This window comes from Saccostrea cucullata, unplaced genomic scaffold (assembly GCF_032062105.1).
Source record: "Saccostrea cucullata isolate Sc308-1 unplaced genomic scaffold, CSIRO_AGI_Scuc_v1 ctg9187, whole genome shotgun sequence".
NCBI lineage: Eukaryota > Metazoa > Mollusca > Bivalvia > Ostreida > Ostreidae > Saccostrea > Saccostrea cuccullata.
Genome location: NW_026925436.1, coordinates 9055 through 25401, shown reverse-complemented (window position 1 = coordinate 25401; position 16347 = coordinate 9055). Strand labels below are relative to the sequence as shown.

Genomic DNA, 16347 nt, shown 5'->3' with positions numbered 1-16347 from the left:
TTCTTTCCCATCTTTGTCAACGCATACAATAAATGTAAACAACATTTCTAAATCAAATTCTGGGAAATTAACTTTTTTTTGGTAAATAAATAATTGATTTAACAAAACAATCTAGAATTAATATTGAAGATATCTAAAAGAACAATCCTAACAAAACTAAGAATTAGTGCTCATAGTCTACATAATGAAATGGGGAGATACTCAAAGCCACCTAACGCGTATGTCAATTAATTTTGTAATTTTTTATTGAAAATGAAAATGAAAATCATTTTTGTACTTTATTGTCCTAGTTATGATCAATGTAGATTACAGTATTACGATATATTTAATGTTCAATGTTACATGAAGGAAACCCCTATTATTGACATTATCAACCCTACAAGTATTTAACTTTAATTTTGCATGAAAAAGTGTTTTGATATTAGGAAGGAAAACCTTCAACAAACCTAATATGCTTTCTTTGATATTTTATTTTATGTATGTTAATTGTTGTATTCGTGACTATATGCCAATGTATGATGGTGTTGTCAATAAATGAAATGAATATACATGTATATACTGTGAGAAGAATGTGTCATACTCATGAGCCCCCACCCGACCTCCAAAACATACTGTAGTATCTGTGCGACTGTCCCGTGGTACGACTTACTGTCTGTATTACGTCAGATGGCGGGATAGTCGCACTCCCTCTCTCTACACCTGGATGCCGAGCAGACCGGACGTGTCTGGGACAGCAGCAGAGCGGGAAGTCGACCCGGGCCAGAACCCACTGTGTTTGTATATATGTTGTTGAATAAATAGTTGTAAAGCACACCCCTAGACTGAATACTTTACTGGCGCCCAATTCGCGGGGCCCGGGATTCCCGTACTGCTGTCAGGTATTTGTAGGCATCGGTTTTAGCCGCCATTTTTGGTGCTGCTAGTTACGTGAGAGCACATGTTGATTTTTCATGTATTTTTCTTGAATCGACTTTCTGAATCAATTTGTTAATATTGGCAGTGATTTATTTGATTATCTGTGACATTTTATTATGGATATGTCTGTTGAGGAGGCCGTGTCGGCTTTAGGCCCTTACATGCGCCCGGCTATCAATAGTGTCATGCAGTCAGACAGATTTAACCCTCCTGTTCCGTGCAGTGTGTATGGTTATCCCGTGGCAGGGGGTTTTTCACCATATGTTTATAACGGGAGCGAACATATTGCATCCCGTCACACACCTTTTGCTCAGTCAATGTCAGGTCACATGGGAGGGGGGTTGCCCTGGGGGTCCCTCTACATCCACGCCTCGGCCTACATTCGGGCATCCCCTGTGGGGAGGGTAGTGTGTTACATGGTATGTCAAGGAGAGAGTTAAGGTTTACTCAGTCCCAGTTTAGCTCACCAGGGATGATGATGATCAGTGATTCCCTGGAGTCCCCTTTAGGTAGCATGTGTGGGTGTGGCTCACCTGGCAGCACTGTGGGTTGTAGCCAACCCAGGTATGAATACAGGGAGGTTCCCTTGAGGTTACGTTTGGAACATCGGTATTCTGTAGGTCATGTGCTCTCAGCTGGTAGTCAACGTGTCCTTGTGTGAGACACAGCTAACCTGGGGGATATAGGAGTTAGACCAATCTTTGGTGAGGGTATACCCCACTCGCTTGACCCTGCCCCTCCAAAACATACACTGTTTGCCAAATGACAGGCCTGTGAGGCCTGCACAGCTCACTTCTCAGTATGCATCAGAGGCCTGTTGACCCTTCAAGGCTCACCTGGAACCCTTTGTCTGTACAAACCCAGCCTAGACCCGCAGACCTTAGTGTGTCCTCTCTTCCTGGGGGATGATTTCAAACCCGGACCTCAATGCCACACACTACCTTTGTCCGAGACTTGGTAAAAACTGGGGTGGACATGCCCACCCTGACTGCCTGATCACACCCAATCCCAATGGTACAGAGGTGAGGATGTTCAGACCTCACACCTACGTAGGACTATGCCCAGTGCATCACAGCATCATAGTGTCCCCATGTCATCGACTGGTAGTCCTGCCTATCAGGATACCCCTTTCTGCCATTTTGGAAGGGAGGGGGAGAGGATAGCCAAGCTGGGACACTATGCTAGTCAGCCTGTCCCGGCCCCGGCCCACCAGGATAGCAGCTTTAATACACCTGCACAGAAAACCAGTAGGGCAGCTGCTGGGAGTAAGTCTAAGTACAAGGACCTTAGGTATGATGGTAAGACCAGCTGGAAGGCATTTTTGCACAAGTTTGTGAGGTTGTCTCGCAGTCAGCTGTGGACTAAGGGTAGCAGCTTGACCAGTTCTGTTTTTCCCTTGAAGGGGCAGCAAGCGAGTATTATACTCTGCTGTTAGAAACCAGTAGCCGGATCTGCCTAGGTGAGATCTTGCAGAGATTTGAGAAGCGTTTTGGCCCCTCTGCCCCAGATCTCACTCATCAACTTAACTTCCAGTCTGCCAGCCAGAACCCTGGGGAGTCACTTCATCAGTTGGCCGACAGAGTCCTGACTTTGGCGACACGAGCCTTCTCCAGTGTGCCTGATGTGCATACTCACGTTATACCTCGGCTATGCTATGGAGCTGAGGACAGAGATGCTGGTATTTACGCACTTGATGGGCATCCCCGGACAGTGGAGGAAGCCGTGGAGCGTATGCAATACTATCAGCACTCCCGGCGTCACAGGCCTAAGCCATCAAGGGAAGTGAGAAAGCTGGATTCTGCTCATGACATGAAGCAGACTGATCCCGGGAGAGTAAATGTTGTTGCTGTGGAGGAGCTCGCAGCCCTCCGGAGCAGAATAGAAAATTTAGAGGAGTTGATAAGGCAGAGGGAAGCTGCCCCCCTTCAGAAACGTCAGAGGAGTGGAACCCCGTCGGTGAGATGGACGGAGCGGGACCGGAAGCCTGCTGTATGTTTCAGGTGTGGAGAGGTGGGGCACTTCCGTAGAGATTGCCCCACCGGAGCTGCAGGGAAGATAGTGGCTACTGACGGGCACAGGGGCGGGACCAGTATTGAAGGATTCCCTGTGGAGACATTCCCTAGGTCGGATTCCAAGGAGTTGGGGAAGCGCCGCAGGCTGAAAGATCAATTTGGGATGCCACCATCACCGGAGCTTTGCTTGGCTGAGGAGGAAGTGGTCACCATGGAAGAGGAAGTGGGGACTCCCCACTCCACTCTGGAGCCGTTTGGACCAGCCATGGTTAGTGATGAACCCCAAGACCTGGGGAGGATGGACCCATGTGGTGTTGATCTAATGTCACCTGCAGGGATGGGTAATCCCTGGTCACCCGTGGCAGTGGGATTGAAGGAGCCCTCATACCCACTGAGCGGTTAGGCGGATCTAAAGGTTTTATGGTTGGCCTGTGCGTGGAAGGCATGGAGGTTACAGCAGTAGTGGATACAGGGGCTGAGGTCAGCGTGTTGTCAACCAGGGTGTATGACCAGCTGGAGCCCAAACCCCCAATCCTGGATTATGTGACCATGAGACAGGCCGGAGAAAATGCCGAGTTAGAAGGGTTTATTGTGGGGCCTGTCACTGTGTGTATTGGCCAGCAGGAGCATGAGATGGAACTCTATGTCGCCCCATTGCAGGACTCAATGCTGCTAGGCATGGATTTTCTCCGCGCCCGGAAAGCCCAGCTGGACTTGGGGCAAGGACCCTTACTCTGGGGGATGAGGCCATAAAGGTGGAGTTCAGGAGGTCTGGTGGTATTCCAGAGGAAGGAGTGACCTTGACAGGAGGCCCACTAGTTGAGGCAGACAGAAGTAAGTCTGTTCCCCGTATAGTGAGAGATTTTGGTATTGTGGCGCCTCTGACCCATCCTGGAAGTACACTGGGTATACCAGACCCGGTAGTAGAGATGTTTGGAGAGTCCCTCTTAGACGCAGCTATTGAGGATATCGGTGTTGAACCACTATCCCAAGGACCAGTCCAACCTTTTGTCAATAAGACGGCCTGTGGTCATGTTTCTTGGGGATTACCGAGTTGTGTGGGCAGGGCCCAACCCCAGAGCTAGAGGTCACCAAGGACCATGTTGCAGAAATTGGGACATCCCCGTATGATTCAAGCAGTCCCTGGTCGTCTGATGATTCGACACCAGAGGAGAAGAGAACTTGTCGCTTGTACAGATCCAAGCGGAGGCGTGGGCACGCCGGAGGGCAAGTTTGCCCTCCAGAGCCTGATGGTGTAAGTGGTGTCAGTTTCTGAGTTGTTAGTGGGCCTGGTGACCTTGGCCCACTCGGTGAATGTTATACAGGAGTTGTAGGAGGTAATCTGGGAATCATCCCGTACTTACCACCTGGTAAATTTGTGTATACCCTTGTGGTGGTTTTGCCTGGAGCTTGCTCCGGCACTTGTTATTTTAGGGCAGTTTGCCCTGGAGGGCGTTTACAGCGCCCCGACGTTGGAGATGGTTCCGGACCCTCTTTCCTATGGTAGACTCCAGCCTTTCAGAGAAAACAGGGGGGAGTGTAGTATCTGTGCGACTGTCCCGTGGTACGACTTACTGTCTGTATTACGTCAGATGGCGGGATAGTCGCACTCCCTCTCTCTACACCTGGATGCCGAGCAGACCGGACGTGTCTGGGACAGCAGCAGAGCGGGAAGTCGACCCGGGCCAGAACCCACTGTGTTTGTATATATGTTGTTGAATAAATAGTTGTAAAGCACACCCCTAGACTGAATACTTTAATACATTGCACACCCTACCTCATGTATCCCCTACTATCAATAATGTCGGAAAGATTTTTTATCATTCAATGCTATCATATAATTTTTTTTTTTCTTTAAACACTTTTTAACTAGATCTAGATTTAATTTTGTTTTACAAAAAGCAATAATTATAATGAATTCGCCATGACAGCAGATTCTGTTTTACATAGAAATGGGTCATTCACAGACGTTCATATCTTTTAATTGCTATAAAAAGTAAAGATCTTCCCAAATTATGCCCCATAAGTGTTCCATGCCATCAAAAAGCACTTTTTTGAGATGTTTGAATTTTTGACATTTAATGAAAGCTGAAAGAAAGAAAGAAAGAAGACTGACGATCGTATACAAAGGCCAGTCTACAGGAACTCTTTAATGCTGAAGTTACAAATGGTGTGTCCATGTGTTTATGTTGTTGTTCGACGCCGACTGTCACCCGATTGACAAGTGAAAAACTCATCTGTTCCTTGTTTTTCTAAACTGTCAGCAGTGTCAACAGATTTTAGTGTTGATTGGACGCACTGCTGTTGAAAATTTTACTTGGAGGCCGATAATATATGAAGATTAACCAGTCTGATCTGTTTTCCATGAAACTTTATCACCTCGAGGTATTGCATCAGACTTCATGTGGAATGGTGTACAGTTTTTAAAGTATTAGCTGTTTTAACTTTGATATGCCATTCTTTGCTCGGCAAGCCTCGCCCTCTATCATGTTTAAAAATTATCATTTTTATGAGAGATATATTTCATATCTATTGTTCAATGTTGGTAACTGTAATTAAGGGCTTAAAAAGTTGAAAACTAAAAAAAAAAGTGAAGTGCAGCTGTGCTACTTATAAACTGATAAAGGCTAAGCCTTATGTAAAATGTAAAATCGTCAGTGTACTGCAACTATAACTTTTTCACGAAAATTAACATATGATCAATACTACAGGAAGAGAGTTTGCTGAATACCTTGAAATATCAGACATCTGTTCAGGTCAGCAATGAAGGTGTCAGAAGTGATGTACTGTAGCTTCCCGGTGTGGTATCCAAAATTTAAGCATATTTCAGTCAAGAGGTAAGAATTAATTAATTAGCCCTTTATTCATAACTGTCAAACTTCTTTTTTCTGCAGGGCAAATTGATAATGATTGGCAACATTTCTCATATGTCAAGATTTTTCAGAATTCTTTATAAATAATGCGTGTTCCTCTCTTGAAAATGATTAATCTATTATGATTTAAAATACATATTAAATGTATAATGTTGAAGCATACAGCAGTGTAGTCAGTGGATAAACTTTCACTTTTGAGGAATAAAATTGAAGACATTTTGCTTTACTTACAGCATTGTGATACCACTACCTGCAGAGTTTCTAGAATACTTACACACTGATGGAGTTGTGTTGCCAGAAGGGTAAATACTTGTTATTATGAAGACAGTCTGTAAGGTCTTATATACATTTAACTGTGTAATTAACAGTAAAACTTGGTCATAAGGAGGTCACTGGGACCTATGAAATTACTTCACTATATTTACATCCACTGAATATTTTCTCCTTTATTTCTTAAGAAACCCCATTGCGTTCATCACTGCATAAACTACAGTAGGCATGTCGCCTGTACAGATTTCTTAATCAGTGGCTGTTCCATCAATGAAACGTATAAAGACATTCGCATCATTAATACAATGATTAATCTTTTTAATCCTACCTTAATTGATTATTTAAACAGATATAAATATAAACAATAAAATGTCTTTCTTTGTTTGTTATTACTGGAATGAACGGTCGCAGCTATTGCAGAAAAATTTACATAACCCGCTTACGTGGGTTATGTATTTTTTCCGCAACAGCTGCTTCCGTTCATTCCAGTAATAACAAACAAAGAAAGCATTTTATTGTTTAAATATTTGTTAAATCCATGTAAGGAATTCTTTAAATTTATTTAGCTTAGGATCCAAGAAAACTTTGCTATATCAGTGAATTCCCAATGTCCGTGTTTGTACTAAACAAGTTTTACTGTACTAAGAATTATTAAAACTTACCCATGTGGAGCAGATAACTATTTTTTTCATAAGAATTTTGAATTCTACAGTTTTAAAGGAGAGAATACTCTAACTGCAGTGTTTTCCCTAGTAACTGGCTACTGGGTTAATTAATCTCTTCAATTAATATGATAAACAAAAATGATGCGTTAGAATAAAAAAAATCAAAATTTAATTGTTGTACATGTTGTAAGGTCCACAGAGATTTAAGTCCCCAACCTAGCTGTTACAACTGATCTCTAACCCTTTACTTTGAAATAAATGTAAAACACTGGCTAAGTTCTGCAACTTGATTGTCAGTTACCATGGTTTAATTTATAATGCATGTACATATTGAATTCAGAGTTGCTTTTTTTTCTCTATGTTAAGGAGTCTGGTAACTTCAGGAGACAGGGACTCAGATGAAGACAGGGTTGGAGAAGAGGTACAACCTGAATTTTAAACAATTGAAAACAACAGCTTGTTTATAATGTTTATGTATCTAGGGGGTAAATGCAAATATAAAATAAGAGTTATCTCCCTTACAACATATTTTTATGCCTACAATCCAAACAAAATTTCTTTAGCTTTATTGGTAAATCTGCATTTTTTATATTTGATCAGAAACAAAACCACCGTTATTTTTATCCAGCATAAAAGCCATATTCTCTTTTTATCATTTTTTAGAACAGAAACCATGATTATTAATAAATTATGAGGCTTTGCGTGTAAACAAAAATGTCAATATTCACAAGTTTTAACTGCATATATTCAAAATATGTGTAATGTAATTATGATGAAGATAACATGTACGTTACATGTTTACATTACAGTTAGATGTGAACTGGGATGATGATTCAGTGGAGGACCTAAGTATATAGAGAAAAAATTAGGGCTGGGTATTGGCCAAAGAATTTGTATTACGATATATTGCGATATTTTAAACTGTATTTCGATTAGTTTTGCAAATATTTTTAATGTTATTAAAATGGCATTTTCTTATCATATTAACTTTAATTTATATACAGAATGTACATAACTATGATAAGTAAGCAGAAGAAAAAAATCTTGTTGGTTTTATTAAATTTCTGCTTTGAAATACATCCATAAAACAGAAACAGTTCCTGTCTTACTGTTTGGCTTAATAACAACTATTCTTACATTTGTTTTAACTTTTAATGATAAAATTCCTTAGTCAAAGCATTTTACTGGAATAACGATATTACAAAAACATGTTTTGATACGATATTGTTTTTTGTTGTATTGCAGTATACCGAAATATCGATATTTTTGTCCAGCTCAAAAAAAAATTTTTTTATTCTTACAAATATATTACAATGAAGTATTGCTGTTATATTATTGTTATAATAATAATTGTTAATATAACTAATTATTCTATGATTAACCTTGTGAATAAATATATAGCTCTATAGTTAGTAAAGAGAAAAGCATTGTAACTTAATTTGCTAAATAAATTAAGAAAATTAAAATTATTTGATATAAAAATTTGTATTTTATTAAAGAAGCTTTTAAGTCATTCTATTTATGAAATCACATGTACGTATCAGCTAGATATTCTTTATCTTTCCCAATTTCCATTTAGAATTCATTCACTTACAGTTTTCTCCTTTTTGTGCAGGCACCAAGCTTTCCAGCTTTTGATGCAGCCATTAAGAAAGCCATTAAAATGCTGGGTGGTAAGTGTTCCCAAAACTTAACTGGAGTTCACCCAAGGTAATTATGTTCCCCAAACGAAGTTGGGCAACATATTGTTTTTACTCTGTTTCTTATTATTATTATTCTTATTATTTTTCTTCCTGGGAAAATTTTGTCCGCTAGTGATCTTGTAAACTACACATCCGACTTAGGTGAAACCTTTTGCAGGGTAAGTAGGCATGTTATTAGATTTGCGCAATCAAGGTCATTTTGCCGCGCACCGTGTTGCAAGAGCGCGCACGTGCAAAACTTAAAATGACCAATATAATATGAATATAACCGTAACTTTTCTATTTTATGACGAAATGTTTTGAAACTTATAATGTAAGGATAAATTAGTAGTAAGCATAAGATGACATGGTCAAAATAGCAAGATCGCACGCGCATGCACGTGCATACCAGTGATAGAACTTTGAACATTGTGAAGAATGGAGAGGATGGAGGTGATCAGACTGCAGAACTGGTGCCCTTACAATGTCTGTAGTACCTCCTTGGTGACCTCCTGGTTATCATGAAAAGGGATGCAGCAAACTAGAAAGTTGTCCGTTACTCTGGCTCCAAAGTAGTAAAATCCATTCAGTTTGATGCAGAAAGGCAAACCTCTGATTCACCTGGTGATTATTCAGACATAACTGAAAACAGGAACCTGGACATCTGTGTGTCTGACTGTAGAGCTAATGCAGTAGTGGTGGTCAATCAGGCTGGGGAACTGAGATTGAGGGGCAATAATGGGATATACTCCTCCTCCTAAGAACAGACCATTCTATGCGCGAGGAATCACCACAGACAGTCAGAGTCACATCCTTACAGCTGATCGTAACAATGACTGTGTCCACATCATAGACCAGGATGGACAGTTCCTCTGTTACATAGACTGTGGACTGAGTGGACTCTGGGGACTGTGTACAGATACAAATGACAATCTGTTTGTTGCTCAATGTGTAAACAAACGAGTGAAGAAAATCAAATATCTGAAGTGAATTTTGCTGCTGTACTGTAGTTTAGCAATTTTAAATGGTAATTTATGGTTGAATTCAATCATTATTGATGTTTATATAATAATATCTTGCCCGAGCTGAATTAAATGATGAATGCTAAATATAAAGTTAATGATCCATAGACTGGAAAAGTATATTCTAATAGTAATCTTATGTACAGCAAATCAGTGAAGATTTTTAACTTATAAATATATCAATGAGGGTTTTTAATAATATATAACTTTACTTTTCTTTTCAACCATACAAGTATATTGCTTTATTCACCAAAATACATATACCCACAAAAAGAAAAGAAAACATAATGTACTAACATAATAATCTTGATAAACATAATTTCAAAATTTGTCATGTATTATCTATGCAATGTAACATCATGCCAAGAGCATCCTTAGGTGTAAAAAACTATGTCAAATGTTTTGAAAGATGAATTTAAAACTAAAAGATATATTAGATAAGAGTTATCTCCCAGGTACACACATTCAAGCAAAAGAATTGTCTATGTAGGGGATTCCTACATGTATCTCGCTGGATGATTTAAAAAAAAGTACAGTCTGTTGTGATTACATTATCTGATCAAAACTTATCCAAGCTCCAATTATACTTTGTATTTCAACGTACAAAGAAAATCTTACAAATACAAAGCTCAGGATTATATAAAGGCCTCCAAACAGTTAAATAACTTTTAATTAGTTTTTGTTGTTTTCTTTTTATTGAACATGTAACGTAGCACACAAGAAGGAGTTTTTTTGTATAGGAAAGTCATAAGCCTCAGAAAATTAATATGAATTTTGGGAAGTGCAATTTTACTACAGTAACTTCTCTGTTCTTATCACATGTACTTAAATCTTATTATATACCAATTACATGTAACAGTAAATCAATTCATTAATCACCTCTTTTCTTACAAAAAATGATTTTCTTTTCTATCGGCGTAAGCATTATTTCAAAACATTATATATATTAGAACTATCAAAAGAAAATAACACATTTTATATTTAAATGAAACAACCATTTAAATGTTTTCAAATCAGAAGTTAAATACACATATAATTAAGTTCGAAAATCACATGGTAAATGTACATAAAATGAAATGTTCTGCAGTGTGACATAAAAATGCAGATGCTGTCATGAGACAGTAATACCCGCACTAATGTGTTTGCCTCTAAATACACACTCCTTCATATTGGGCTTTCCAAGGAAAAGTCAAAAACTCTATAATTATCACCGTACATGTATTCGTCAAATTGAGCATAAAACTTTCAGGTGACCATGTGATATATGAGGCTCATATATACTTGTCAAAATTTCTAAGTCCCCACTTTTATTTTTTCAAAAAGTTCAAAACCCTAACATCAATGTACTAGTAGCTTACAATTTTGCCTTTAGTTTGCAATACTTACCTTTCAAGGCCAAAAATAATGTAATCGAATGTGTAGTTACTCAACCGTGACCGTTTTTGTTAAAAAGCATGAAGTTCGAGTTCCATTTGTTTTCGGGTGTATTCTTCATATTTTTTACTTTCATGTGTTCTCCATCTTTAATTGATAACGAAAAACAGAAAAAAAGTTTGATTAAAATGCGGTGTATGTCCACACAACAATGTGAAAGTGAAGTTAAAATGGCCCAAACTGGTCGTACTTACTAGAATTCTGTTTCCTTTCACTGTGTGACTTTATTTTACTTAAAACCTTTATAATTACCGCCCGAAAAAACATACAAAGCATACCTGAATTCCTTTTAATCATTAGAAATCGCTAGATTTTCAATAAACACAAAAAAAATCATCGTAGAGTTTATCCGGAAAAATCAATGGAACCGGAACCGGAAGTGCCCTCCCAAATGTCAAACTGGAGGAGTGGGTAATACATGCAATGAGACATTATGTAACTATTGTCAGCAAGGCACAGGCACTTTTGGTAAGCCTACTTGTCATCCTAATCTCAACCCTAACTTACATGTATGGAAGAAGATAGACTGGAGTGTGAGACCGCTTTTCCACCGGCAAAATCTAGCGGAACTAGAGGACGACCTTGTCTCCACATGGAAAAACATTGAATAAAAGAATTTTTCTTAAATAGTGTGAACTCTTTGAGGAACGGTCGTCTTGCTGTGAATTCGTTTGAATGGAGGATAATGCAGTATATAATAGGGATATCAATTTTACTTGGACAGCTTAGTCAAATAGTCGGATGCTTTAGTCGAAGGATAGTCGAATATTCGTTTAATTTTAATTATTTTTTTGTACGAGTTTCACTGATTGTTTTTACGGACTGGTTTACAATATTGAACCTACGCTATCACCATTATATAACGAATTTCTGAATTGTAAACATGTACGTAGTGCAATTAAAATTGTACATCAATATTGATCCGATGTATTTCATTTCAAAATTAAAATCTTAGGTGCACGTTTTATCTAAATGCAGGGTATCAAACGCCCGTATTTGTTCTGGCTTTCTTTACATAACGGTATTACATGTACCCCATAATTGAAGCCAATTATTACGTGTCCATCAAAGATCTTTCACAGGAAAAAAATTGAAGCGTATTTATTATAAAAACAAAGAGAAAGCGAGAGCTTGCATAAATTTAAATTATGAAATTTTGTGCAAACAATCAATGATTAATATCAGAAAAAGAAAACAGGGTTTAATTACTCTCATATTAATTGACTCCGATTTGCATGCATTTACAATTTTGTAATATTATGGCTGTTTACTAGTAATTAATAGTCTTTCTTAATAGTTGTATCACGTCAGATCTTAGTTGAATCTTCAAAAACGAAACAATTGCCCTCTCCATTTAAAACAGTCAGAGATAGACAATTATGAATAAACATGTTTGTTTTTCTTTCCCATTCTGCTTTTTTGTCATTTATGCGGATAACTTACTATAGGAAAGTTTCACTTGAAGACTGTGTATTTGTTTGACTGATCGGCATATGATACATCATGTTTGATGTTACACTGCAGAATACAGTTCAATTTCACATATGTGTGATAACACTGTTTACCATTTCTAAGCTATACAAAAACTGTAGATTTTGAAGATATGTTTGCCTACATACATCGACGTACAAATAATTTCCGTTGAACAATTATACCATACCCTTAATTTTACATATGAAAATATTGATCTGTAAATAAATGAAATGAGCAAATATAAGTTTATTGCCTTGAATTCAAAATTACCTTGATGAAACACATTTTTTACGAATAATCTACTAAAGAAATTTTAGTCGATAATCGGTATGATCGAACGATAGTCGAGTACTCGAATATTTGTTGACATCCCTAGTATTTAACGTTGTGAATTTTTAATTCAAGGGTTCCTTAACGTTTCTGCATATTGTGTTAAAGTGCTTCAATAAAATAAATTCAGTGAGAAAAATTATTTTGCTACTTTTTTCTATTAAAGTATATTGTTAAAATAATTCAGTATCAGAGCGTAGTAAAGCAAAAACGTGCATGGGGACTAAGAAATTTTGACTAGTATATAAGACCCATGGGATTATTGTTTCTGTTATGCTGTATCTGTCAACTAGATTGATATGTCAAACCAATTATCTCTTAATTGTTCAACAAATAACTTCATAATTGGTCATGATTTGTAATGAAGTTTGAAACATGTAGTAAGAGAATACTTGAAAATATTCGTGAAAGAATGGAAGCATGAAAATCTCTACACTAGTTTTGTTTTAACTTTTATATTTTCTTACATTTTTTTGCTCTTTTCAACATATAAAGTCTAATAACTCCTTATCTATATACATATTTTGAATTGTATGAAAACGTTTTAACATTATGTTATGTAGCTTATTTTCTTAAATTGTTTTTATTGCTATAAGTATTATAAACCTTAAAACATCTATTCTCTAAACTATTGATCAAAGTAAGATATTGAATCATATCAAAAAAGTAATGGCGATAGGAAAAAATAGATAATTATTTAGTCAGATCAATATGATCATATGAAAATTTCCGAGAAAGAAGTATAAGTTCCCGAGAATTAATATAAATGTTTTAAATGCTTCTTTTCATGCCTCTCAAAGTCATACGCACGGTCACGTGTCAGTATATGTGCATGTTAATCTTCCATCTTTTCATGAATATCAATACATAAAAAACGAAAATGTAAATATGCTAAGCGTATTTCTTTATTAGTTATCTCGCGCACACGCAACTGGGATACCATGCCTGTGCGTAAAAAAAATGTATTTTTCCGTAGACAGGCATATCCTAACAACTCCTGAAAGGTTTCACTTCAATCATAAAGAGTAGTTTACAGGATCCCACACGGACAAGAAAGTATCAGAAAGAAATAGTACCATGGCAAACACAACAGATTTCGTTTTGTTAACGTAAAAACATAATGAGGATATCTTTGTCCACTAAAATTTCGTATTGTATCATGAATAGATTAAGCATGTACAGGTACTACGTACTTGGCAATGTGTTTAAAACTATATCATCGGTAAAATTAAGTGTCTGAATTTGTCTGTTTTAACGCTTTTTGTACACATTTGAAATTAAAAAGTAACGTAATATCCACTGAAAAGACATGCTTAAATTAATTCACATGGATTTGAAACAGATAAAATGTTCCCAATATAGCCGTTGATTTTATTATCTTAATCAATTGCTTACGCATAAATATGCTGTAAGGAAGGAAAGGAAAAGTCTTTTTAGTTTTAACATTGACACACCATGACATTCTGTGATAGAAGACAGTCATGGATAATTAACCTATGTTTCGTTTGAAAAGTTTGACATGTGTATGTAAGCAGATGATCTTACTGACCTTTCGTCCCATTTTTTAAACATTCTTTTGTTCTTGGAATACTTACTAGATGAACTTATTATTGCCATATAAAAGAGGAAGTAACATTTTTTAGAGAACACCAGCCTTTCCTTAGTTTTTATTTTGTAAACAATAAAGTATATGCAATCCAAACTGACATTTCTTAAATGTACCATTCTTTCAAAAACAAAAACATTGTAAGTGAAATAAGTAATGTATTTATAAAATGTATAAAATATACCAAAATACTTTTTTTTACCTACTGAACATTCGTATCCTTTATTAACTAGCTATGACTTTAAAAGGTGAAAGACAATCAAGTTCATTTCAAGTAAAAGTAATTCTGTAGGTCTTATTTTTAATGAACGTCTAGCACCATAAGAGCATTTCTTATTTCAAAAGAGATCGTTCCAGAAATCGTTCCCTATTTAATATTTTTAATTTTTGTTAAGCGCATTTGATATTTCGAATCCTGATTTGTCTTAAAGTAACTAAAACCGTCCCTTTTATTGAAGTATTGGTCAATTGTATTGTAACAGAAGAAATACAGTTACGAGATTTTCGATCAATTGCTTTGTAATGTCAACTGCCGTTTATTTTCCCGTCCATTTGAAGGTAATTTTGACTTATCTTTTAATTGTTCACATCAATGTTTCATCAACTTTTACTACTCTATCGAGAGGAAAAAAGGAAAGTAGATCCTTTCAGTGATGTACTTAATCTGCTCAAATGATCAACATGTTAGGAAAAGACAGAACTCGGTTCTGTATTTAAATTTAAAAAAATACTTAATTGGTTCCAAACTCAAAGTATTAGTATTCAAAAATCATTTACGTATCTAAAAGCAATCAGTTCACAGTCAACTAACCATTTCACGCAAAATAGTTAATCGTTAAAAACCGCCGTCCACCATCAAATATTACCGAGCAGACGACTAGTTTATACTTATTGCTCATTAACAACTAATTGACAGTCAACTAGACATTTTCATGTGGTAATGAATTTAAATAAAAATATCCTTTAAAGCAATATCATAACAAACATTGCATAAAAATAGATACCTAACAGAGATTAGTGTGTGAGAGAAACGAGAGGACATTCACTTCCTAGTATCATAAAAAGAACTGCTTAGAATTAGAAACATGTAAATAACAGAAATTAGTGTGTGTGAGAACGATAGGACACGAGGGGATCGATATTTCCTAGTATCAGATAAAAATACTCAAAGATGCTGAGTGAACTTATCACCTGAGAAATGCAGTGAGGGTGTTTGCATGAGTGTGATGAAACTTGATTTCGTCAGGTCATTTTTGGTCATAGGGAAAGGGACAGCCAATCCTTCGTAACAGTCGAAAGGTCAACCATTGGAATAAATTATCAACAAAATGAGAAGAAAGTAAAGATTTTGCAAGACGTTTAACATGAATTTTAAATTGTATTTCAAAAGGATAAAGAGGTACAGAAATGTAAGTAAAAATTCAAGTCGCAAATTGATGTTTGTATTTAAAAATTTTGATAAAATAACAAATATGGTCAGAGCGGAGCTCTTACACATGAGTAGTATAAATGCGAAAGGGAAAGATTCCTCGTCAGAAATTCCGACGAGTTGTGTCTTCTCTGTTATATTTATACAGGTAAGAGATTTTTTACAAGCTATAGTAAATAATTCTAATAAAAGCTAAGTTTCAGATTGTTAAGTTTCAGTTGGCTCATTTTCTTTACAGGAAAAGATATTTTATAATGTTTAATATTTCTTTCTTACTATTTATTGTGTTGAATGAAGTTGTTTAAAATATAAAATGGATTGTAAAAATAAAAAGAAATTCCGACGAGCTGTGTCTTCTCTGTTGTATTTATACAGGCCATTACTCAGAACATGAGGGCAAACCAGTTTCCAAGAGGAGAGAAATAAAAGCTTTCGTAAAAAATTGGTCACTGGTCAACAGAGGAGTAAAAGAGTGATTCAGTTGGTTAACCTCTCACTGCGTAATAAGATACTAGTGGATATCAAATATGTGCACGATCGGCCCAATGTCATTCGGGACTCCGCCTTCCTAAACCTTTGCTGGTTAGGATTTAACATCAATTAAGGCTGGAGTCCAGAATGAGGTGTCCACCCGGT

At 36.7% G+C, this 16347-nt stretch overlaps 1 protein-coding gene across 1 annotated transcript; it reads left to right on the top strand.

Moving 5' to 3' along the window:
* Window positions 1-5053: 5053 nt before the first annotated feature.
* LOC134268837 (cell division cycle protein 123 homolog) lies at window positions 5054-7592 on the top strand. Its single transcript, XM_062751079.1, has 5 exons — window positions 5054-5312; window positions 5639-5764; window positions 6034-6102; window positions 7102-7156; window positions 7545-7592. The coding sequence occupies exons 2-5, from the start codon at window positions 5691-5693 to the stop codon at window positions 7590-7592; spliced, it is 246 nt and encodes an 81-aa protein (XP_062607063.1). The 5' UTR covers window positions 5054-5312; window positions 5639-5690.
* The last annotated feature ends 8755 nt before the right edge of the window (window positions 7593-16347 follow it).

Excerpts from the sequence above, each read along its gene's own strand:
- LOC134268837 (XM_062751079.1), top strand. The coding sequence starts at position 5,691 with ATGAAGGTGTCAGAAGTGATGTACTGTAGCTTCCCGGTGTGGTATCCA. Across the intron at positions 5,765-6,033 it reads AAGCATATTTCAGTCAAGAG|CATTGTGATACCACTACCTG; the intron begins GTAAGAATTAAT and ends CTTTACTTACAG. Across the intron at positions 6,103-7,101 it reads GGAGTTGTGTTGCCAGAAGG|GAGTCTGGTAACTTCAGGAG; the intron begins GTAAATACTTGT and ends CTCTATGTTAAG.